The sequence below is a fragment of the Ictalurus furcatus genome, chromosome 5, assembly GCF_023375685.1.
Source record: "Ictalurus furcatus strain D&B chromosome 5, Billie_1.0, whole genome shotgun sequence".
NCBI classification, from domain to species: Eukaryota; Metazoa; Chordata; class Actinopteri; order Siluriformes; family Ictaluridae; genus Ictalurus; species Ictalurus furcatus.
Genome location: NC_071259.1, coordinates 19,422,574 through 19,449,218, shown reverse-complemented (window position 1 = coordinate 19,449,218; position 26,645 = coordinate 19,422,574). Strand labels below are relative to the sequence as shown.

Below are 26,645 nucleotides of genomic sequence, written 5' to 3'. Positions count from 1 at the left end.
ACCTGGCCTGTAAAGTTCTCCAGGAGGCACTTGAAGAATTGCATGAAAAATATGTTATGTATCTTCCACAGCGCAATTACAGAAATGACAAGGCAAATGACAAGATTAAATTTTGGATTTAGGAATTTATTACAATGGTATATGTCATTTTGAAGCGTGTGTCTTTTTTTCGGGGGGGGGGGGGGGGGGGTAAGAGGACATTTTAAATACGCCTTTCAGACAAGTCTCTACTTCCTTGCGCAGTACATGACGTATTTTAACATGCGACACCATGTGCGCCGCTTCCTTCTGTTGGTAGTCAGGTGTTGTTACTTTCCCTCTCCACCCGTATTCCTACAAATCCCGCCTCCTGCGCTAGGATTGGTTGAATAGTTCGTACTCAAAGGGATTCATCCAATTAGTCACACAGCATATGGCGTGAACGTCAAATCCTAGCGCAGGAGGCGGGATGTTATTGTCCGGTCTGCCGTTGGGGAAAAGAACACCGGTCACTGAGTGTCTCAGGTTTGTAGAAGCAGTAACTTGGTGCACTATACAACAAACTCTTTCAGACGTTTACTTTGTTGCTGTCTACACTGTTTGTCATTTCCGCCTGAGATATTGAGTTAACAACATGATATAAACGAGTGCAGGCTTTTAAAAAAGACTAAACGCAGGCTAATGATACACACGAGTTCTCAGGCTGACCCAAAACTCACAGTTAAAGTGCTTTGACTTTTTATGAAGTAGAGCTGACACCGTTATGGTATTGAAAATGTCTCTGTATTGCTGACCTCTGCAACAATTCTGTCTCTGTTGATTAAAAAATAGATAAGTTAATGTTCATATTATTCCAATGAATCCCACGGGCAGCTGCAGGGTGCATTCAAGGGACCGAGTTGTCAAAGAGTGTTATGTAGCGTGCTGTGATCCAGTGTTGCCAACAGCGTTGCTAAATCTTTGCCAGCGATTGCGATTTTAAATGTATAACTCAACGACACGTAATGCTTTTTTGACCATTTATACTTATATTTAATGTTGTGGAAGCATCACGAGACATTCCTGGTGGAAAAAAACCCCAATCACAGAAATTCGAATGGGTTCCACTACAAATACCATTACAAACCATCAGCTAACTATTAAAACCATTACTATTATTGGTTCTTAATGGTATCCACTAGACATAACATGTTACCAATAGAAGGCAACACATTACCAATAGAGAACACCATAAGGGACCATTACATTTTCCATTAAAACTAATATATAATTCCCATTTTAACAATTGAAACCATTTCAGATTCTGTAAGGGTTTGTGTTTTTTTTCTTCCAGCAGGGATATTAGTTCATGTTATCACTTGCATTATAGTAGCTATAAACAGCCATCCTCTCATCAGCCCCTCTCTTTTCCCCTTCTGTTCAAATTAATATGAACACGGCTTGTTTTGTAACCAAGAAACCAGCAAGTGTAAAATCCTCTGTCCTGAATACTATCCCAAGGTGGAAGTTTCTTACTGACTCTTATTAAGGACTGACACCCAAATGTCCTTCCATAAACGTCAAATAAATGCTTACTTACAGAAATCGATACCATATCAGTGATCATGTGTAGTTCTTTGTTAAATAACAATGCATTTTTAAAATGTTTATTATTAGCCTTAGATTCCCTATAATGTCCACTGTACAAGTCCCTGTGAATGCTAGTTATATGAAATTATGTATATTATGATGTATTAGAACGAGTGCATTAATATAAACCTGCGATTTGAATCACAGCTGTCAGAGCTGTGCTGTTATAGAGCATTAAGCAATACCTTCAGACCAATCAGAATCAAGAAATCAACAACGCTGTTGAATAATAGATTACACTGACTTTTCTTATAGAACCGAGAAGTCTTTAGTCACAAACTATTTTCACAACAGAGTCAAACAAAGAATTTGGTTATTTACAAGATATGCAGACAAAAACATAAAGGAAATGGTTATGGATGGAATAGTAGAAAATGCAGAAGTGTGAGGGTGTGACAAACAATGGTGATCAGTGATTGGTCATTGGGAACATAGGCTTGCGCAAGCACTGCTCAGTCAGGCTTTATACACCGAAAGTGAGTTGACCAGACCTGCTCTCTGAGCTCATATATCCAGCAGCGGTGATGTGAGCTAGAAAGCTTTATTGAGTGCAGGGCAGTCTCTAAACATCTACTCAGAAAGTAGCTAGACTTGTCTCTAGCCCCCCCCCCCCCCCCCAAAAAAATTATTTCTGTAGGAATAATTCCGATAAAACATCCAGTGCTCTCATTTTGCATCTGCATTTTGTAACTTCATACATGAAGCATGAGCAATCATGTACTACACTGTATAGCCAAGAGTATCTGAACTCCTGACTGTGCCCATTCCAAACCCATGAGCATTAACACAGAGTTCATCCCCCCTTAGCTGTTATAACAACCTCCACTCTTCTGGGAAGGCTTTCCACAAGATTTTAGATCGTGGCTGTGGGAATTTGCTCATTCAGCTCATTCAGTGATGTCAAGCACTGATGCCAGGCGAGGAGGCCTGATGCAAAGTCGGCATTCCAGTTCATCCCAAAGGTGTTCAGTGGGGTTGAAGTGCAGGCCACTCGAGTTCTTCCACTCCAACCTTGACAAACCATCTGCATGCACCTTGCATTGTGCACAGGGGTATTGTCATGATGAAACACCTTTGGAACCTTAGGACTTCTTAAGGCTACAGCATTCAAAGTCATTGTAGACAAATGTGTGCATCAAACTTTGTGGCAACAGTTTGTGGAAGCCCAGCATATGGATGTGAATGTCAGATGTCCAAATGATTTGGCCATATAGTGTATTTATGACTCTTAATTCTTCATTTTCAGATTGATTACTCAAGGCATGGAGATATTAATATAAATAATGAGAATGAGTATTGAGTATTGAGGCGTTATCCTGACCAAAAAAAATGATATGTATGTTGAAAGATGGAGTCTAATGAGCAGCATGATCTGGAGCCCAATAAGGACGACCTGCCTTTGAGAGCTAACACGAATCACATCCTGGTCAGACACTATGTGCTGGACCTCAGCGTTGACTTTCAGACAGAGGTAATTGGAGGCAGTATTGTCCTGTTCCTAGAGCCTTGTAGAGGACCCAGTAAGACTGAGGAGTTAGACTTGGTATCATCATCACGCAACAATGATCTAAACTCTCCATATGTTCATGATGGTGAAAAAGCCAGAGACTTTAGAAGTGCTGCACATGCACCTGAAATGATGGTATCACAGGGAAGCCAAAATGATGCAAGTAACACGTCATGGGATGATGTGAGTAAAGACTTCACCTTGATTTTAGACTGTTGTGACCTGTTGGTGTCCAAGGTGGAAGAAGTGGATATATGTACAGTTTCTGAACTCAGGAAGCTTGACCAGGTGGCTCTGGACTCCACTCAGGATTCATCATTTAGTTTAGTGCAGAGTCTCATCTCTATTCCTTCAGCCAGATGGAGACAGCAGCAGGATCTGTATCTCCAGTGCAGCCGTGCCCGTGCTGTCAGTCCAACTGAGCCGTTATTGTTTCACATGGACCAGTGGAGTCTTCAAATCAGGAAGAAGGGGGTTCAATCATCTCATGCGTTCCCTCGCACGCTCAGGATCTGGTACAAGACAAACCCCGTAGGAGGCTCTGTGAGGTGGACCAAGGACCAGGATGGCGGGTAAGCATACACATTTTAATAATGCCAAAAAATGCACATTGGCACATGTGGCTGAATTTAGTGTACCAAAATGATTTTTGTTTTATCAGTACTTCTGAATCATCTTTAGTTCTGATTACTAAGTGTTGTAATATTTTTACTGTTTACTCCACCATGTTTTTTCAGACCAGTAGCAGCTGCATGATATGGCTTAAAAACCAAAATCCACACTCTGATTATTTAATGGGCCTCTTGAATTTTTTTTCCTGAGTGTTTTTGAAACAGGAGGGACACGGTGGCTTAGTAGTTAGCACGCTTGCCTCGCCCCTCAGGGGTTGGGGGGTCGATTCCCGCCTCCACCCTGTGTGTGTGGAGTTTGCATGTTCTCCCCATGCTTCAGGGGTTTCTTCCGTGCACTCCTGTTTCCTCCCCCAGTCCAAAGACATGCATTGTAGGCTGGTATATTTAAAATGTCTGTAGTGTGTGAATGTGTGTGTAGTTGTGCTCTGTGATGGGTTGGCACTCTGTCCATGGTGTCCCCTGCCTTGTGCCCTGAGTCCCAAGGGATAGGCTCCAGGCTCCCCGTGACCCTGTGTAGGATAAGCGATGGATGGATATCTTTTGAAACATGTTGTTTTTACGCTAATAATCATTCATTCCACTTTACTAATTGCGTTATTCTAGTCAGGGCCAGAGTGGATCCAAAGACTTTTCTTGGTAACTTTGAGCAAAAGATAGAAATAAACCCTGGATGAGACACTAGTTGATCTCAGTGCACCGTGCACACACATTCACACTCATTCACTCCTAGAGCAATTTAACATAGCCAGCCCACCAACAGTTATGTTTTTGGGACGGGAATGAAAACTGGAGAACTTGGAGGAAACCCACATGGGCATGGAGATATCATGTAAAACTCGTCATAAATAGTAGCTCAGGATTGACTCGGGGAGATCTCAGGGTTTTTGCAACAACACCAACTACTTTTAATATTCTTAAAGCACATGCACTATGTTTAATTAATATTCATTAGTTAGCTAATACTCTTTTGTAACTGGTTACTCTTTAAGACCAGAGCGTAGATATTCTGATTTGTTACACGACTAAAGGCGTATGACTTGACCTGTGCTATGTGGGTTGGGATGCAGCCTGGGTCTGTGCAGGTTGTGTTGTATGTTAATGGGTCAATCACAGGGAGTTATTTAAAAGAAGCTCTTGCATGACAGATAAAATCTACAATTCTCAACTGTTTAAAAAGTTTTTGTCAGTGAACTACAGAAACCATGTTAGGCTCACGTTTAACATTTTCTCCAAAACGACTTAAGAGCATATAGTCTGTTGTGATAAATGTTGTGCATTGTGCATAACTACAATCAGAAAAATGTGATGCCAGTATGGTGATTTTTTTTTTTTTTACCTTGTTGCCATGGTAACAGCTCAAATAGTGAGTAAGATAAGAATAAATACAAGCTTTAATGTTGTTATATTCCTTTCTTATATGTTTAGGTGCTGTGTTTACACAATGGGCTCGCCAATCAATAACAGGGCTCTCTTTCCCTGCCAAGAACCACCTGTTGCAATGTCTACATGGCGAGCCCTTGTAAAAGCTCCATGTGAATATATGGTTCTGATGAGTGGTGAGAATCAGGCTGCTCCTGTAACTGATGAGACAGGTCTGATTTAAAGCACTGATTTGTGTTGTGAGCTTAAATTACTACTCAAAATCATGTCTCCTGGATGACAGCTATTTCTTCTCTATTTATCAGGTTTCTTACAATGGGATTATTATGTTACTATGCCAATGCCTACTTCGACTTTTACTATAGCAGTTGGTAAGTGGCAGGAAGCCAAATCATTGCCTCACAACCATGAAGAGGGGAAAAGTGAGGAGCCTTGTGCAAAATCAGACCGGTGAGTTATTTCTCTCACTTTGGCATGTAATGGTAAGTTGTTTGTGTTGTACTGAAACCTTTGACGCTTGTTTATTACAGCAGAAATTTTGAATATCCAGGAAGTTGGCCTGAGAACCAAAGCTGTAAAAACCTAAGCAAACATTACAAGGAGGAAGATGAGAAGAAGTTTTGTGCCCATGTAGATTACCCGTGTCGTTTCATGCACAAAGCTTCTATTGCCCAAGTGGTCATACCCCACCGGGTTCTTACCCCGTCCTGCCACCTGCAGAAGGCTGAGTCCACACTCCTACCTCTTTTGCCATTCTGTTTGGCTGCTGCTCACTCTGTACTAGGCATCCACCCATTCTCACGCCTGGATGTGCTCATTGTTCCTCCAGGGTTCTCCAGTCTGGGCATGGCCAGGTAGGCCTATTTGGTGTCTAGCAACACATTTTGTGTCTTTTATTATACATTCTACATAGTGTGTAAAAACAACGTAATTGCCAGGATCATGTGTTTCCTGTGAAACCAAATAACATTAAAAAGATAATCATCACAAACATCATTCCCAGTCAGCAGTAATCCATGTTGTCTTTTGTGCATACTTTCCATGTTTACTCTGCATTGTGTTTCTGGTATTTTCCACTGTAAGCTGGGACGCCGATCTGAAAGGAACGTTAATGCACCTAACATTGTCTCAGTTCCTTTGGCAGTCAGCGAAGAACTATGTAACTTGTTGTACCAGACACTATTTTAGGTGGTTTACAAACACACTAACCGTTTTTGTTTAGTCTTTGTAGGGGAGGTTTTTGACAGAACAACTGGCTGAAAATCCACTCTGCTTCACTATTCATTAAATATTCTTTGGCTCTCTACAGACAGCAAATACATTTGCATTTGAGATAGTCTGAAACTTAAAAAAAAAAAAAAAAAAAAAAGTTAATTAACTGAAACATTATTTTCCATTTTCTTTAGATTTTCCATGTAGAGATTGCTATACAGCAGCAAATGAGCAGATATTCTTTTAATGTATTCTTGTTTATAGTGTATTATGGAACATGCTTTATCAAGCTTTGCATATTTTAATAAACTAAACAAAAAGTAAGCTAAGTAAAGGCTCTAATTTAACAAAGCGACATGTCTTATAATTTGCAATGACTCATATCCTGAAAAATAAGCAAGAAGGGAGGCTGTTTAGCTGCACGTTGACTAAACATACACTTGGGTGGTCGTAGGTGTGTTCTTGTGCTTCCCACCATCTCTCTGGCCAGGACTATATGTTCCACAGGAAATTAAGTCATTACACACTGCCTTCGGCAGGTTCCAGTCATTTACCAGAGAGAAATTGTCGCATTCTGATTAGTAGTAGGTATATAAGCTACAGGGTGGTCATTCTGCCACTGGTTTTCTTTTCCAAATTTTCCTTGCTTTGTTTGCCTTGACCCAAGATTAAGCATGAAACTCCAGTTCTTTGAGGTGACGTCTGGAGCTAATTTATCTTCTATTAGTCACCTCACAGTTTATTATAACCTGGATTTACTAACGGACACTGGATGACAGTAGTAATGTTGTTAGTGAGAGAAACCTCCTCTGGGAATGGTACAGTTCTCCAGGTCTTATTTTGAAAAGCCAGGTCGAAGCAAATCTGAGGAAGTAGAGTGGTCAACAAATTTGGGCTGGGGGCGGGAGAGGGGTGCTTTGAGATGCCATTCCCCCAGGATGTGGGAGAGGATGTGTGGATTATTTCCAGCAACAAAAGCCATTAGCTCCTGGAACTACTTCAGAGAAAGGAGCTATTTAATCTAAAAACTGGGAAGTATGTGGGCCTGAGTCCTTGGGGCCAAGCCAGATGCTGTTTTTATATCATGCTAGTTCATTTATAGACAGGGTTTGGGACACAGCAAACAGGGGGGCATCGTTCTGTACTGAGATAAGAAGAAGGGGAGGGCAGGAAACTAAAGATTAAAAAGCAAGGGGAGATTTTATTTATCCCCCCCCCCCCCCCCCGAGTACCCACATAACCTCTCTGTTCTCTCAGCATCATGATAAAATGAGCCCACAGAGAACTTGCTTTATCACAAAACCTCTTCCTGTAGCAGAATTATCCATGTGTTGATCATAGGAAAGACGTCTGGGATGTATGTGCCGATCACTCTGGTGTGTATTGTTGAAAAGTCACGTAGAGCAGTTCTAGACTGCAGCCTGAGTGATGTAATGGCACACTTGGAGGAATGTTTATCTCCTGATCTTCAGCATGTCATGACGCAGGCGTTGATTAAGACACAGGAAAGGCCTGTCCTTTTTCCTGGTCTTTTGAATCCACTCAAATTGTGTCCCTTACCATTTTTTATGCCGTAGCAAGACATAGTTGGAATACTTTTAGTGTCAGATGTGCAAATATGGGCATTGGTTGCTCCTCAGTTCTGGACAAACGAATGGTTTGCCTGTTTGGGTCAAGGGAGTGAGGTGCTATGCAAATGTGACTGTAAAAGTAAAAAGAGAATAGTTCCTTCCTTTTTATTTAACATAGTCATTATCAGTTAGTGATATGCTGTGGGAAAAGGTATCACTACCAATTAAAGGAATGCTTTAGAAGAATGCTGTGCATTTTAGGAGTTGCTTCAAGATGCCTAATAGTCAGACATGATTAGTAAGATGCTTCATTTACCCTGTGACTTTTATTAAAGTAATCTCTTGAAATAAATTGTAATGTAGGAGATGTAATGGAACAGTTTTTACTCTTACTCAAGTACATTTATAAAGACGAAACATACAATTTAATATATTGCATTTTGTTATTCTACTCACTACCTTTTTTCTGTAGATGAATTTTATATTCTGACAAGCTTACAGTGAACTAGATTGTGTAACATTGCACCATGTAGTGTGCATATGTAGTGAATAAGAAGACACTTGAGATTTTGCTGCTGGTAATTGAATAAAAACTGTGTTTTATAATTAGATAATTGTTTTTTATTTTAAATTTTGTGGTTAATATGACACATATGTATATTGTCTTGTTTATTTTGTCTGTGGCAGACTGAAATTATAGGCTAGTTAAAATTTTAGCATGCTACTTAGGTAGCAGTTTCCCTAGACACTTACTGAAGTAATTTTTTTGTAATTATTTGGGTCATTTATTTAAAAATAATGGCACATTTACTTCATCGACCTCTGCTCTAATGTTATATCAGGCTTCCTCATTCACAGGCTTAACAAACACGTCTATAAAACATTAACCCACATAAATAGCACATTATGGGCTATTTACCAAGCAATTACTTTTTTCTGTAATAGCAGCTGACCTTATATGGCCTGGTAGTTCTTTCTGAACTTAAAGGTATTCATCAGCGGTGTTTTCTGACCATTTTGAGCTTTTTGCTGTATGTGTCAGAGGAGGTGAAGTATTCTGAGAATTAACAATATCATAAAACCATACTTTAGGATCAGACTCTCATAAAACCGCCACCCATCAAGTGTTTTATGTTCTTCACCTGGTGTATGGCCTCATGAAAAGCTACCAGAAGGTCTTTACAGTTGTCTTTTGAAGCTGAAAAAAAAATTTATTCATGTTCTATAGGCTGGGTGTGGCCACACCTGTCTATAGAAAGATTGAAAGGAAGAAGATTAATCCAGAAGCAGAAAATTTATGTGTAGGTCCAAGCGCTGGCTGTATTTCAGTCTCACATGTTCAACAAAATAAGGTGGTCATCCCTGGACTGTTACCTTAACTGTAAGTGAGTAGCTTTAAAGGAGAATCTTAATTCACAACTGCTCACAGGGAGTGTACTCTTAGGTGGATATATGCATGTCTAATGCCCTTTGAAGAAGCCCTGTCAACCGTGGTAAAAGTGTATGCATAAGGTTTTGACAACCTTATGCATAAGTCATAAATGCCTATATCCATTTGTGGTTGTGCAGCAGGTACTGTCGCATTGCCAAAGTGCCTAATTCAACCCTGAGATCAGTTCTGTGTGGAGTGTAGCATATTCTCCCCATGTCTGGGTTCATCTCTTCATCCCGCTGGGTGAATTTGCTACACTAAATTGTCCCTAGGTCTTAACATGTGTGTGAATGAGTGTGTGTGATGGTGCTCTGTGATGGATTGGTGTCCCATCAACGTGCAGTATGGGACTTGCTCCAGATTTACCGTGACCCTGACCAGGTTAAAGTACTTACTCAAAGCAAATGATTGAATCTTTATCCATTAGAATGGAATGCTGAACTGTTCTGTGGGCTTGCACCAGCATGTCAATGTTAAAATGTTATCAGCTAACTAATAACTAGCATGCCCTCTATGAACTGCAGCTTTTATTATACTGTAGCTGCAGGTTATAACTGGAAAATATGTCATAAAAAGGATATATTTTTTAAGTGGCACATTGACGATATATTGCTCTAGAATCACTCACTCACTTTCAGGGCCGCTGTGGATCCAGAGTCTACCCTGGGAATACTGAGGCAGGAATACACCCTGGATGGTTACACTAGAATACATTTTAATCAGTATTTTCAGCTAAGTAAGTCAAAAATGGGTAGTTGGGTTGGGTGTATGTGTGATTTTACTTCAGCGCTACTTCATAGTTTCCACGTTTCCTTGGATTGCTACTAGCAAACTGAAGCAAGCCAAGCATGAGAAATAAATTATTCAATATAAATATGGAGAATAGTTATGTGTTGGTTCTGTTAAAATTTTAGGGGCATAAATTACCTGTCCACTGTGCTATTAGATTATTAGATACCAATTATTTTAACAATAATTGTAATATTTATAAGTAATAATTATAATAATTGTAATTAATTATTAGATACTAATTATTATACATTTCTATCAAGTGTTTTAGATTATTGATTTGAATGGTCATGACACCCCAATTTAAAAAACAATGAAATACAGAATGCAAAGACAGATAGTTTGCCCTAGTGTCTTTGTACACAGGGACTAATTTGAAGCTGTATAACTGCTTAAAACCGGACCCCTTTGTGCAGGCTTAATTATCATGTATCTGCTAATGGTGGGCAAATTATCATCAGGCCCTTGTCAAAATGGTAAATGTTTATAAAAACAAGTTATGTCTGATTGGATATGCTGATTAGATGTCACTTAATTTAGACAACTAGACAGTGAAGTGCAGGGCCACTTTATTTCTTCCACAGCACACCTTTCTGCCTCAGAAATAATAAAGGAATTATATATTCAGACAAGTGGAGAATTAATGGAAAATCTGCTTTGCTGTGGTGACAGTTTGCTGGCATGGGTTTGGTCCACTTGTCCCCTTAAAGGAAAAAATCACAGTAAATGAGGAAAGTGTGTCTAACTGACCACATTTAACCTTTGTTGAAACATTTCAGTCTTGATGGGTGTGGTCCTTGCAGATGATCCTGCCCCCATGTACAGGGTACAAGGACTCACTAAATGGATTCACACTCGCCAGATATAAGCCCAATTGAACACTTTTATAGGATTTTGGAACAATGTGTTAGAGAGCGCACTTTACTTTAAAACTGTCATCAAAACACCAGTTGAGGGAATAACTTTGAAGAATGGTGTTCATTCCTCCAGTTTAGTTCCAGAGACATGTAGAATCTATTCGAGGCACACTCTATAAAATATATCTCTCTCTATATTTTTGAAAGTCCACACGTTACCAGTGGCAGCTGGAACTGGATAACTTTTTGTGTCCGCTATCTTAGATGATATCTTTGTAGGCCTCCTTTTTTCTGCTGATTATCCCCACAGACCCTTTTAAATCTTATAATTCCATGTAATACCTTGTTCGTGACCTGTCTGCATGTCTTTGAAGAAACCTGGCATTATTTCTAGGACGTGTTCAGCCCTAGGCTTTGGGCCGTATGTTTGCTCACTTGAGCTGATCAAGCACTCTTAAAATGACCATATGGGGGAAGGCGAGTCAAGTCTCAGGGGTGCGGAGTATAATGTGGGCGATGGACGTGAAGCTTTTGGAATGTGCTGGACCAGCCAGGCCTAAAGGGAGGCTGAGATAACACCATTTAAATAGTGTTCTCATTCTTTCTTTCTCTCTCTCTCTCTCTCTCTGTGTGTCTCTTTCTCTCTCTTTCTCTCTCTTTCTCTGAGGTTCCTTTCTTTCTCTCCTCCACTCCTCTATGATTGCTGAGTAACCTAAGAAGTGTGCGACAGAAACTGAGTCTTTTAGAGCAAAGGGACTTTGGCACGAAAGACAGCTGTTAATCAAATTGTCAGGGATGAGGTGTTTTTCTCTGAAAGTCTTTAGAGAGGGATTTTTTTTTTTTTTAACTCCAACCACCCCCTCTTCGCATTCCAACCACCATGTGTACACACAAACCCCAGCAAATGAAAGAATGCTGAGCACGCCTGCACCTGGAATAAAGAAGGTTCATTTCAAAGGACTGTTTAATAGCCGCAAAGGCAAGACATTCAGCTTATTGTTTTACTTTCCCTCTCTGTCATACTTTCTCTTTTCCACTCTCACTTTTTATCCGAGCTCATTTTTGAGCCTACCCATGTTCCAATGCCTCAATTTAATGAAGATAGCATGGTTCAATGTAGAATGCACACTGTTATTATAAGTACATTCCTGCCTAGTTATCAGGGGCCCTGCTTACTCTCTCTAAGTGTCCCATAGGTTACTGTCTCTTGAAGAGTCTAGCCTGAGAACTGAGGCCATATATAGCCTCTTCTATACTGATACCACTACCGTAACTGTGACACTATCCACAGACCTTTTGCTCTGTAAGTTTGAAATAAGCCTGAAGTCCTATTTTACAAATGGGAAAGGATAAAAGGAAAAAGGAATGGCCAGCGCACCATGCAGCAGAGCTGGAGTCTCAATCATACTGAGTGGTACAGAGGGTTTACCTTGTCTGAAGGACTGATTTAAGGCAGTGGAAATCATTCAATTTCTAAGCTGTCACATATTGGAGCCATTGGGTAAGAAGCCATTGGACATTGTCGCTAAATGAGGATCCATGCCCCAACTGCAAAATGGATGAGGCCATTCAAAGCTTGGGCTCATATTCACATTGTGTTTACACTCCTTCATTCCATGACACTCAGAGAAGGCCTGCCGTTCCACTTAATCTGATTTCACCAGGCCAAGAGAACTGCCCTTCCTCCCTAGACCTCCGCCGAGACACATAACTGAGGTTCAAGCACAGAGATTCCTTAAATCCTTGCTGCAGACAGATAGCGGATATTATTGCTAGGGATTTTGACTGACCATTTCTCTTGCGGTTTCAGGATCAAAGCCTGAGACGCACAATCTGTCACCAGGAAAAGTGTGCAGATTGTTTGCAAACAGAGAAAAGACTGGGTAGCCAGACAGCGGTGAGTTTAATTGCATTATAGACTTTGTATTGGCAGCATTTCACTAGCAGATCATTAGTCTTTCACAGGAATCCTGGCTTTGCAGAGCTCAAACTGTGTGCAACTTTAGATGATGACCATCAATATTTCATACTGGATCTCTGTCTTGAGCACCAAACTGGACTATAAGTTGTTCTTCATGTACTACTGGGGTCTGAATCAAGCTGAGTTTATTTTGGCTGAGGGGCTGATTTAAGGTAGTGGGAATGATAGTAGATTATGTAAACTCCAGACTGTGCTGTACTATCTGTGAGTATAAAGCCATTGCATAGCATTTACAAATGAACATCCACCATCCCACCCATCCAATTATGATTACTGATATGAAATCAGATTTTTTTAAAATCAAATGTAATGTATGGTTTAACAAAACTGTTGCACGTAATTCTTGTTAAGTAGAGCTGTGGAGGTCTAACCCCATCACTAAACACTTTATTTTTGGAACCTGACAGAGGAAGGCATTTCCTCACTTTTTTATCGAAACGAGAGTTCAGTGAGATTGCTCTATTTGACAAAGCCATGAGTACAGTCCTCCAGCATTCCTGAGTGATGGTCTCACTCTTGCACCATAGTTAACCTTGAAATATTTGAGACAGCTCATGAAAAGTATAAAAATAAGGTGTGAGAGAGGTCTCTCAATGTAAACACATTTTTTCCATGCACCTGCTTTTGAAAAAGACACTGCTTAGTGAATACCTGAGCAGCTAATGCGCAGTCAAGTCAAGTAGTGAAATAGACGCTGTCTTCACCAGACACCCTGATGCATACCTGCACATGGGAAGTCAGCCTGAGGGTAGGATCAGGGGGGATCCTTTCAGACGTCTCCTCAGACTTGTTACAAATGCAAGGGGTAAAATAGTCTTGTGGTGTCATTTCTATAGTCACATATATGTTCTGTTTATAGTTAGCTCTGTTACTTTTGATATCCTTTTGTTTTGATACAGACTAAATCATTGTGTGGATAGCAAGTTGGCTAATGTTGTGTGTTGGGTGTGTTTATATGGCGGAACATGAATTTTGCTTCACTCAGAAATACTGTATAAAGTTATTATTGCATTTAGTGATGTGATGGTCTTGCTGTTGGGCTTTAAAATACTGTATGGTTTGGAAGGGGCATATTTAGAGTTTGACAACTCCATACATTTTGTTTTCCTTTTAAAATACTAATTACCTCTTTTGAGTGGCCAATGACTTTTAAAAGATTACTCTTTGACAGATGTATAGGCCAGTGACTTGTTGATTTGCTTGCCTTTCATGATGGACACAACTGTGGAACAGCATACTCATTTCCCCACAGCACCACAGAGTTATTACTACAAAAACGGAAACTGCGGCAGTGCTATTACAGGCCCATTGAGGAAGTAATCACAATGCCCCATGTTCGGTCTATGAACATTTACATTGAAGGATAAGCAGTGGACAGGACAATTAGAAAGGGCTGCTTAACAGGTTGCCCAGCTGTCATGATCTTGTTTTACATCCAGTACATTTCTACAGACAAAAGCGTAAGTGCCAACAGTGTGTATTTGATGTACAGAATCCTTTTTATCGTAAGATATATTGCAAAGATTGGGGGAGGGAAAGGGAGTTTGTATCTCAGAAATGCATGTGCACCACTGTAACTTTGTTTCCACACAGAAAGCCTAAGGAAAAAGAAGAAAAATGTGTCTCTCATGTCCAATGCCTGAATTTTTCATGCTAGTTTCAGGTCTTTTGTGTGGTTATTGAGATGTAGTTGGGCTGAAACCTGGCAAACACACCTGCTGTATTGAACACAAGTTGAACAAATGTACATTTAAAACCACTCCAAACAAGCTGCTAGGCAGTACGGTGTATGTATGTATGTCGACGCTCAACTGTTAATTACAGGGTTGTTCTACAAATTCCCTAGATAGTACCCGATACCATACATGTGATAACCTCTCGAGTTTATTTTATTTGATGCTTTATTATTATTAACATCATCCTGTCCCACCAAAGTCTATGGTCACGGGCCACTGTTGATAGCTGCAATACAGACACGTTGTTATTATACAGGGTGTCCCAAAAGTCTCCATACATAGGGGACTATGTATGCCAGCACCACGTCCGTCGTGCCTTCGTCAGTGGATGTTCGTGGATGTTCGTGGATGTCCACTTCTCAGTTGGTCCGCAGCGCTTCCGGTCTTTTTGAATTGGTTAATAAGTTTGGCAACAAAACTTGTGGTGTGTGATGTGTTTGCCATGTTTCCTGTTAAAGTCCATCACAACAGCTTCCTGATCCAGCCATGAGAATGAATTCAATACATTCTTCTTTCGTCAAAGGCATTCTTAAAGGCAATCTGAAAAAAAGATATAATATAAACTAAGTATGAAAATTTTTGGAAGACATTTTGCTAAAAAGTGCTAATTTCCCCAATGTATGCAGAATTTTGGGACATCCTGTATATTTGGACCAGGTTTTAAAAAGTCTCTAGTTACAGACGATACAAAATGTTATATCTTCTCTTTACGAAGAATTACCTAATTTTATAAGAAAAGGATGTTTAACTTGCATTGCTGTCTGCCAACCAAATGTTTACTGGCCACTGTTTCACATAAATACTCTAATATCTTAATGATGTAATTCTGTAAACTTTTTAGTCTTTTATTTATTAAGCACAGTGTCATTGTGTTCAAATATTTTAGTTTTCCCATTGGAAAATCAGTAAGGAAGTGCATATACTGTACATGGAAGTGCAGTACCAATCAAATTGCAGCCTTCAAATTGTGGCCTAAAGTGTTTGGCCAGCTAAATGTGCAAAAAGTCAGAGAACTTTTAAATGAAACTTTATGGTGGTAGTTTTGTTGAGTAATAACAATAATAATAAACTTTATTTTATAGAGTGCCTTTAAAAGCAGCTTTTCAAAGCGCTGTACACAAAATAAGCAGTACATCGCACAATAAATAAAAAATTAAAGTAAATATCAACAAGCAAATGCTAGTTTAAAAAAGTATGTCTTGAGTTGAGCTATAAAAATGTCATAGGTCTGAGTTTCCTTAAGTTCAAGAGGAAGAGCGTTCCAAAGGGTAGGAGCCTAGATAGAAAAAGCCCTGTCACCCATGGATCTTAAACAGGTTTTTGGAACAGTAAACAAATTAGACTGTGAAGAGCGCAGTCTGCAATTTGGGGTGTAAGGGATTAACAATGCAGATAAATACAGTTGTAATCAAAATTATTCAACCCACACTGCAAATCAGGTTTACTGTCAAAATGTACAGACTTTCAGCTGTTTCAATGAACAAATCAAACAAAAGCAATTGAAATAGTTCAACACAACGAATGCTTCAAGTTCTTTCACGAAATTTAACTGAAAATGTACTTATAATGATTTCTCCAGTTTCAAAATTATTCAACCCCTTCATGGCAAGCATCTTTCATTGACATGTTAGACTATTTTAACTTTGGTTAACAGTTTCCTACATTATCCACAATACCTTTTGAATACCTGCTGAAAATCTCCAATGGGAAGCGCTTCATCTCTACCTGAAAAGACCAATGCAGCAGTGCTTTAGTCTGTCCAGCTCTCTCACCTCCCCATATGTACACTCTTCTCGAACACATAAATTCACAAAGCTTGAACTTTCATCCTAATACCTCCATCCACACCATCGTTCTTGTTGTCTCGAAAATTTATTGCTGCATTGCATTCTGGTACTTTCATTTCAGCATTTGCTGTCTTCACTACTTTTATGTTGGATTTTTCATTAATGACATTAAACCTCCTTGGAAAAAGATGAGTGAGAAAGAAGACCTTGTTCTTATTTTAGGAGCTAACAGTGAAACCTAATCATTATTCCATGACATATGCAATGCGAAATTAAAATGAAAAGAAAACTGAACCAAAGAACACCCCCCCCCCCCACTCACTCTCCTCTCTCTCTCTCTCTCTCTCTCTCTCTCTCTCTCTCTCTCTCTCTCTATATATATATATATATATATATATATATACACACACACACACACACACACATACATATATATATATATATATATATATATATATATATATATATATATAAAATTGTATTTATTTATTGTTTTTGGGTGTGTATATGGGTGTAAGCATACATACACACAGTATATATCGTAGAAATAATAAAGTAATATAAACGTAAACTAGTAACGTAAAATAAAGCAGACAAAGAATGTGACCGTTCAGCACAGGTAAGAGTAAATGTTAATGAAAATGGGAAATATATTACAATAAACAGTAATATATACAACTCCCAAGTTCATACATATTATACTGTCCTGATCTATGCATTAAATAAAAGAGAGTGGCATGATCAAACTCATTTGTATACTCATGTATTATTCAAGAGTCAACTCATTCTGTTCTAGAAAGTGTAGGAAGGTGTCTCTGATCTTATAGAATATATGTTAATTTTTTATTTTTTTTTTAAATGTAGTTTTCCTTTAAAGTGTTGATCCACTGATAAGAAGGCAGGTGTGTGAAGAAAGTGTGTTAGAGTGCATGCATGTTTCTTTGTCTTACTGCAGGTGTGCCCTTGAGCATGTGCTGGTGTGAGTTTGTTCGTGATCTGTGCACCTTGTTGATGTCTGAAGAAATGCACGGCAACTTGTATTTGCCCGAAGCGCTTTTTTTGTTGTTGCTATTGTTGTTGTTCTATGACGAGTAAGCCCCTCTTCCAGACATCATGTGTACTTGACAATTTTTTTCCATAGTTGTGCACATGTGTAGTGATGATTAAAGATTTATAAAGCTTAAAGCTCAGACAAATTGTCAATGATTGCCGTCTTTCATGTCTGTCGATATATGGTTTTCTTTTAAATAAATCCCTTTATGCCTCTTAAGTGCATGTAACACAATTCGGCATCAGCAGAATGTATTCTGTCGTCTGCTCTTCTCTATTACTGGATGCGGTCAGTAAGAGAATGACTGTCTTTGGATGTAGAGTATTCGTTGGCTCTGACAACAAAAGGCAGCTTATTCAACTGTTGGGAAATATGTTTAATGCACAAAGGGCACAAATACACCTCTGGACTTAATTTTAGATGAGACATGATTTGTTCTTTCCAGATTTCCACCCCTTCGTGACAGCCCCATGTTTGCGTACCAGCTTTCTATTGGTTTGAGGAAAGTATGAGGTCGATTCTGTCAGGTTTGAAATAGGAGCCATTGGGCTTTACATTCTGTCGTTCTTCTATTAAATATAGTCATGCTATTCTGTTTTTGGATGAATGAAGCTTACTCCTTTTTACCCGTCAAACTAAATGTATTCTATGAACTTGTGTGTGTGTGTGCACGCATAAAAGAAGCATTTTTAGACCTGTGTTTCATCCACATAATCAGCAGATTGCAATTTTTATGCAAAAGCGAAGTAGCAACAAAGACAAAAGCTGACTTTTATTCACTGACTGTTCTTTCTCCATAAGTTCTTTTTATACTCCGTGAGCGCAGCTGAAGCTTTTCCCCCGTTGTCCACCAGAATTTGTTTTTTAGTATGGTTGTCATTATGTATAAAGAGATATTTAACAAATAGTCCAGTCAGTCTAAGAGTATTTGCAAACCTGACATTGACTGTATGCAGTTCACAGTGCAAGAGACAAACACCATGCACAGAATAAACATCACTGTCTTTACTGTTTAGCTTCATAAAGCCTACTTTTTTTTTTTTTTTTTTTTTTAAATAAAACTTTTAATATGAGCAAGGTTCTGTACTCAGGACATACAGAGCAGTTTTTAAATTCACAAACCATTTATTTTGTTGTTGTTCAAACAAACATACCCTTTAGTGATCGGTGCATAAATCTGAATGTCTAAAAAGGATTGTGTCATGCCTGCTGTTCAGACGACAGGAAATGTTCCTTACGTATAATTAAAACAGGTTGGCTGCAGCTCATGACTAAAGAAAAAAAATGAGTCTTGCTTTTGATTAGAGGTGCTACAGTAAATGGTATGCCTGATCCTTTTCAGAGAGTTTATAAATCAGTGAAGGTTTTCACTTTCAGATACGAGTACCTGCTATTAGAATATTTATTCTGATTGTGCTTGTTCTGATTCGGCTGCTGTTTCTGTGTGCTGTCATCACAGTAGCTGCACGTCTCAAACCAAGTGAGCTGTTCTTGTATTTTGGATTTTAGTCTACTTTTTTTTTGTTGCAATTCCTTCAACCCTTTATGTCCCCCTCTAGGACATCAGGGGAAGTGGACTGAAATACTTGCTAAACTGTGTTTATGAGAGCTGTTTAAGGTTCCTGAACAGTACTAGCTTGCATACTTCAAAGAGTAAACAGCATGAATGGGAGATACGAGTACCATGTTCTGCTGCGAGTCAGGCTCAGGGTTTTGTGCAGATTTCCTCCAGTTTGCTGAGGCCATTGTGTCCAGTTGAGGGGAAAGAAATCCCTTGGGACCAAAGCTATATGAATATATTCTGCAATTGAAAAGAGGGAGTGTGGAAAGCTCTTGGGTGGTTTTACCAGTCCAAATAATAAAGCCCTGGCGATTTGAATAGAAGCTCTGTGTATCCACTGACCGTGTGTTACATTTGAAAACCATTATGTGGGCAAGCCAAGACCGGAGGACACAAAAGAAATGGGTGTTGGCGCTCTTGCTTGCCAGAGTGACGTTTGGAGCAGCGTTTTGATAAATCACAGCTGTAAGGTGAACACACTAGAAGCCCTGCTAAAAAGGTCACCCAAAGTAATATGCAGAGAAAAAGCAAACAGTAGTGTGTTCATTTTTTTATTATTATTATTATTTTTTTTTATGACCAGATAACTCCTATAACTCCTGAATCTTATCTGCAGGTTGCAGAAGTATTCGTGCTAGTTATTTGTTTTGGTGCTTAACAAATGAACTTGTTAAGCTGTGCTGTTTTTGACATCATTTTATTTGCTTGTCCTTTACCGAGTCTTATTTGAGGTTAAGCTACTGACCAGCCTCAGAAGTGTTGCAGTATGTACGTCCTTTAATTTAGCTATATTAGCACACGGAGAAGGAGGAAGAAAGAAGGGTGCGGTCCAGAAGGCTTCTCCAAAATCCACAGGCATCTTTTGAACTCTGTGTTTCTCCTCCTTAATGATAGGCTGATCGGGAGAGGAAAAATCGAGCGCTTTGATGTGGATTTGGGGTGGCCGCGGTGTGTAAACGTGCCAAAACTGGATCTGTGTTGATGTTGGGCCTGGATCAACAAATCAGTTCCCATATCAAAGAGAGTTTTCAGTTTGGTTCTGTGTATCAGCTTTAAATATGCAATAGTCAATTTCTTTTATTTCGTAGTAGTACAAATAAGATGAAAAATATGTACAGCATGAATAAAAAATTGTTTATGTTATGGCATCAGCACAAACACATTTAATATATAACGTTAAAACCACCTGCGTAATATTCTGTAGGTCCCTCTTCTTCCACCAAAACAGCTTTGACCTGTCAAGGTATGCACTCCACAAGACCTCTGAAGGTGTGCTGTGGTATCTGGCATCAAGAGGTTAGCAGCAGATCCTTTAAGTCCTGTAAGTTGCGAGGTGAGGCCTCCATGGTTCGGATTTGTTTGAGGTTTGGGGAATGTAAAGGCCAAGTCAACACCTTGAACTCTTTGTCATGTTCCTCAAACCATTCCTGTACAAATTTTGCAGTGTGTCCTGCTGAAAGAAGCCACTGCCTTTAGGGAATACCATTTCCATGCAGGGGTGTACTTGGTCTGCAACAATGTTTAGGTAGGTGGTACGTGTCAAAGTAACATCAACATGAGTGCCAGGACTCAAGGTTTCCCAGCAGAACATTGCCCAGAGCATCACATTGACTCCATGGTCCAATTCTGATGCTCACGTGCCCACTGTAGGTACTTTCGGCAGTGGACAGGGGTCAGCATGGGCACTCTGACCGGCCTGCGGCTACACTGCCCCATACGTAGCAAGCTGCAATGCACTGTGTGGTCTTACACCTTTTTATCATAGCCAGCATTAAGGTTTTCAGCAATTTGTGCTGTGGGATCAGACCAGACAGGTTAGCCTTTGGCCATCCAACCCACCCCCACAATTTTTTGAAGATACTCTGACCCAGTCGTCTAGCCATAACAATTTGGCTAGCCATGACTTGTCAAAGTCTCTCAGATCCTTACTGTTGCCCATTTTTCCTGCTTCCAACACATCAACTTTAAGAACTGACTGTTCACTTGATGCCTAATATATCCCATCCCTTGACAGGTGCCACTGTAATGAGATAATCATTGTTATTCACGTCACCTTTCAGTGGTTTTAATGTTATGGCTGATCGGTGTATAACTATGTGGCTGAGAAAACCCATTTGGAAAACTGTGCTCCAGGCCAGAAGGCTTGTCTGTGTTTACATGGGCCTCCTGTCAGTCTTTTTATAGACCCTCCCAACTGACCCTTCACTCCACCCCAGTCTCAGTCTGTTCAAAAAGGAAAACAGAGCAGATTCTGGTAAGAGCCCAGCACAGGCTGACTTTTACTGTGAGCAAAAAAACCATGTCATGGTTCCAGGAAACTTAATGACAAGAAACAAAAATGAAAAGAGTGGTAAGTATGGTAATGCTTCAGAAGTATTCAAACTTTTTCCCCGTGAGCCCCACTTCTCGTATTTTAAGAACTTTTAAAGAACTTTTGTATTCCTTTGTTAAAATGCAAAGCTCCTATGCAAAATGTTATTGCCCCTGAAATTCCATCATGACCCAATAGGGAGGTGCATCCCGCTGTTTGAATACCTCTGCTTTAGATGAATCACCTTCCTAGAAATGTTTGAAATTCTAGCTCCTGTGCAACCAACAGTGCTAACTAGCTATCTGGTTGTGACGGTCAGCTGAAAAGCTCATGGGAGCTCATTACAAAGAAAAATAAACATTCTCCACCATTCTCACAGCAGCTAATCAGTATGAACCGAATTTCACGTTATAACTTGGCTGTCAAGCAGATGAATAGCCAAATGGACAAAAACACAGGTCAGGCTAAAATGCTAATACCATAACCCATTTAATTGAATTTTACTATCCATTGTAGACTGTGGGATCATGCTTCATGTAAATTGGCGACGAAAAGGAGGCTGGTTCAGGGAGTAAATAATCAATCTGGTGTTGTTGTACTTCACCTACTTAACCACTAGAATGCTAATCTTGATTTATGCACCTTTAAATGTTTTACATCGAGACATCTATAACAAGAATGTGAAGGCATTTTATTACACCAGTGAGTTTTTGTCATCTAAAAAAAAAGATTTGTCAGTATGACATCATACCCGACTATTGGTAGTGCCCCAAAACATAAAAGCTTTTGACCACAAATCACTGTTGAAGATAATCCAGTTTATTCACCTGTCTGTGTCTGTGTGTTTTCCAGCCCGCATATCATCTTCCTGTCCCAGAGTGTGCTAGAGGGTAACAAAATCCTGTGTGGGACAAGGTTGTGCCATGAGATTGCTCACTCCTGGTTTGGTTTAGCCATCGGAGCGCGGGATTGGACAGAGGAGTGGATCAGTGAGGGGTTTGCTACATACCTAGAAGACGTGTTCTGGGCCAAAATCCATCAGGTATCTGAACCACTGAAAAATCAACAGCATGTTCAACATAGCTCAGCTTTTCTTGGCTATCACCTTCTCAGGTAGCTTCATAATTTCAGTTTTGTTCTGATATGTACAGTATATGCTACAGCAGATGAGCATTTGGAAACAGCAGGATTTGCAAGTCAGATGAGATTAATTGCAGTCGCTCTCTGTTTTTGGGGTTCATAAACTGTTCCTTACTCAGTCTATGGAACTTTCTGAAAAATCCCACTTTTTGACCAAAAGAATTACTATTAAAATGGACACAGTTGTTTGCCTAAAATAAATATAACTTCTGTATTTATAGTATACATGTCTTCTAGTGCACACTGTATATAGCAGTGGGACTTGCGATCAAATATGCAGAACATATTTGTATTGTATATAGCAGTGGGACTTGCCTTATGCTCTTTTCACAGCTTGTGCTTCTACAGTATTATCGGTTGCATGAGTGAGTTTAAAGCAATGCTGCCTGTGTGACAAAAATCTCATTATTACTTTTCTCTCTCCCCCGCCCCCCTCTCTCTCTCTCTCTCTCTCTCTCTCTCTCTCACATACATAACCACAGTCACAAATGGGCACCACTGAGAATGAGCAGCAGAAGCAGCTGAAGGCTCTGCTGCGTTGGAGAAGACTGAAGGATGAGTTAGAGAACTCAGAAGAGGAGCTGCAGGTCCTTAGGTCTGACAAGTCACCTTTCTCTCACCCTCACTATCTGCCTTGTATTCCACCTGAAGCCTCATTACTGATGATCTCCGCTTATACACATGCAGACGTAAACACAGGCACATTTTTATGTAATGGTACTGTAGATGTCAAGGGTTCATTTTTACTGCAGCCATTGTTATTTTTTTTTAAAGCTATAATACTCATTATACACATTATTAGAGGGCGTTATGGATATTGTGTGTTTTTAGGAGTCTTTTAGCACCAGTGTTAAAGGTGGCCCTGTTAATTTTTAAATTGTCTGTACATCTGCACAAGTTGTGTCAGCCTTCTTTCTGCTCTTTCAGCAATTAGCTGTTTTTCACCATCAGTGGTGGATCGTCCATAGGGGCAGGTAGGACAGAGCAAATATATCAGCCATTTAACAAATTAAATAAATGAATAAATTAAATTAATTAATTAACAGTTTAAATTCAGCTGAAATACTAATTACCTCATTTGAGTGACCAACTATTATAACCCTTTCATGCATAGTGGTCACTACAGTGGACAGCTACTCAAAAGCCATTTTCTGGCTATTGCAAGGATTTCAATAGAATAACTGCATAACAGCCACTAGAGTGGACACTAATTCGTCGTTCGAATAACTATATTATATAATAACTGTATAATATCTATAACTTTTTGAAAAATGTTTATAAAAGTAAAATGAAGGAACATTTCTTTTATGCATAAAAAAGCGTAAAAACAGAAAAAAATGTCCTTGATCAGGATTTCATAATTCATGCATGAAAGATTTCAAACGTGTTGCTATATGACAGCTGTAAGATTGTATTCCATTTATTTGCTTGCCTTGCTACAGTAGATTCAATCATAGAATGTCATGCATACAGTAGATACAATCATAGAATGTCATGCTCACTGGGAACAGCAATAAGCCCTACTTGAGGCCCACTGGGGAACGAACCACACTGCCCCATTCTTGTTTTATAGACATAATGGTTAATGGCAGGTTTTTGTACCAGAGTGTTATAGTTTTTAAATACCCTTGTGGCCTCTAAGGTCTTTTTCTATAGGAAATAATCAGAATGAAATCTAGTGTAAGTGCAGCCAGTGTATCTGATCTACAACACCATTTGCAAATTTTGGGAGAGGGAAAGGGGAATTTTGAAGTGGATAATGTCAGTGCATCAGAATCGCGGTGCACCACAGTGACCTTGTTTCCCACACACCGGCTGAGAAAAAGAATGTGAGAAATGTGTGTCAAATTGTTTTTTAAATGTGTGGCAATTTTTTTAAAATCTACTTTTGTGTGTTTGTTGAGATGGGTTAGTAGTTGGGCTGTAAAATTAGCTGAAACCTGGCAGCTATTGTTAATGATATTAGCTCTTCTGTCTGTGCCTCACACACTGAGGTGACAGGAAACACACCTACTGTATTGAACACAGTTGAACAAAGGTATGTCTAACACTGTATGTACAGTGGATATAAAAAAAATCTACACACATGAAACTCGTGTTCAAACGTAATTATCATACACCTGTCATCAATGAAGTGATTCTGATTAACCCCAACTAAAGATCAGCTGCTTCAGTAGGATTTATTGGACCACTTCTTAGTTTGATTTGACTGCTGAAGCCATGGTCCATAAAGACCTTACAAAGCATGTACTCGATCTCATTGTGAAAAGGTATCAATCCGGAAAAAGGTTCTGAAGATTCCCACATCTTTAGGATCACCGTGATGGCCATCATCAACAAGTGGAGAAAATGGGGCACCACAGTGATGTTACCAAGTACAAGACCAACTCCAAACTTGATGAATGGGCAGTAAGAAAACATATTAGGGAGGCTGGCACAAAACCTGCAGGTAACTTTTAGACAGCTGAAGATGAAGGAAAAAATTCATTTTTCAGTACGATAACGATCCAAAGCATAAATCCAAGTTTTAAAAACGCAAAGGCTTCAGAAGAAGAAGATCAACATTTTTGGAACAACCCAGTCAGAGCCCAGATCTAAATCCTGTCGAAAACCTGTCGAATGATTTGATTATAGCTGTGCACAGGAGAGCTCATCACAATTTGACATATTTTTGCAAGGAAGAGTGGAATAAAATGGCCAAATCATGATGTGCTTGGAGTTGTCAGACTCTTGTCCAAAAATACTGAGTGCAAAAGGTGCTTTATCAACATATAAGCTAAGGGGTTGTATAGGTTTTTCTGACATGGTTTATCGTCGTTTCATTTTTTACATCACAAAAACTTGCACTTTTAACAGGGGTGTGTATGGTTTTTATGTCCACTGTATGTTGTCTACTCTGAACTGCCTGTTACAGGGTTACAAAAAAATTCACTAGATAGTAGCCTATAGCTTAGTGTGACAACTTCTGAATTTAATTTTGCTTGAGGCCATGTTGTTATTATGTCATCCTGCACCACTAAAATCAGTGATCACAAACTGCTGCTCATTGTGACATTTCTGTCAAAATCTGCAGTACTTTTTTGTCCAGTAATTTTAAAAAACAATTCAAGGTTGAATATGAAATGACCTCCTATACCATACTATACTTAATATGAAATGACCCCCATACCATACTATACTTAATATGAAATGACCCCCTATACCATACTATAATTAATATGAAATGACCCCTTATACCATACTATACTTAATATGAAATGACCCCCTATACCAAACTATACTTAATATGAAATACCTCCCTATACCATACTATATTTAATATGAAATGACCCCCTATACCATACTATACTTAATATGAAATACCTCCCTATGCCATACTATATTTAATATGAAATGACCCCCTATACCAAACTATACTTAATATGAAATGACTCCCTATACCATACTATACTTAGTATGAAATACCTCCCTATGCCATACTAAACTTAATATGAAAGATCTCCTTATACCATACTATACTGAATATGAAATACCTCCCTATGCCATACTATACTTAATATTCCTGAGATAGGCTCTGGATCCAGCACCTCCTTGACCAGGATAAAGCACTGAAGATGAAAGAACAACCTGCTAATGTCAGTTTTTGAATGCTTTATATGAAGCATATCTACACTGGGCTACAATGAGCTTATCTACATTATCTACAATGAGCTTACAATGGGCCTTCATAACACATTTATATAAAATTGCATAAATATTTTATTAAACAGTCCTGGGGGCCTTATGTAAGGCTTTTTTTTTTTTTTTTTTTTGCATGAAAGAGTTTTGGACTTGAATGAGCTTATTGAACTGACATGCTGGTGGTATGAAAACTATTATGGAGAAGCATTTCATTATACCATCACTTATATACAAAGTCAATATGCCTGCCAATATGAATTATTTTACTGTTCTCAAGTTAAATAGTTCACATTTGCATTTATATTTATAACACTGTTAAACTTTAGTTAAAACAATGTAATAAGGATAATATATGGATAATGAATACAGGGTTGCTCTCTCAAAGAAAGCAATACTGTAGATGAACTGT

General features: G+C 39.1%; 1 protein-coding gene across 2 annotated transcripts in view; it reads left to right on the top strand.

Annotated features, from left to right (window-relative positions):
* The first annotated feature begins 210 nt into the window (after positions 1-210).
* Positions 211-26,645, top strand: part of aopep (aminopeptidase O (putative)) — a 79,292-nt gene continuing 52,857 nt past the window's right edge. Inside the window, exons 1-7 of one of the 2 annotated variants that reach the window (XM_053625047.1) lie at positions 211-504; positions 2,855-3,687; positions 5,173-5,339; positions 5,433-5,577; positions 5,661-5,981; positions 22,268-22,457; positions 23,038-23,150. In XM_053625047.1, the coding sequence (XP_053481022.1) occupies positions 2,957-3,687; positions 5,173-5,339; positions 5,433-5,577; positions 5,661-5,981; positions 22,268-22,457; positions 23,038-23,150 (1,667 nt within the window). In that variant the 5' untranslated portion in view covers positions 211-504; positions 2,855-2,956. Of the gene's footprint in view, positions 505-2,854; positions 3,688-5,172; positions 5,340-5,432; positions 5,578-5,657; positions 5,982-22,267; positions 22,458-23,037; positions 23,151-26,645 lie in introns of both variants that reach the window. The other variant, XM_053625046.1, reaches the window with a different exon arrangement.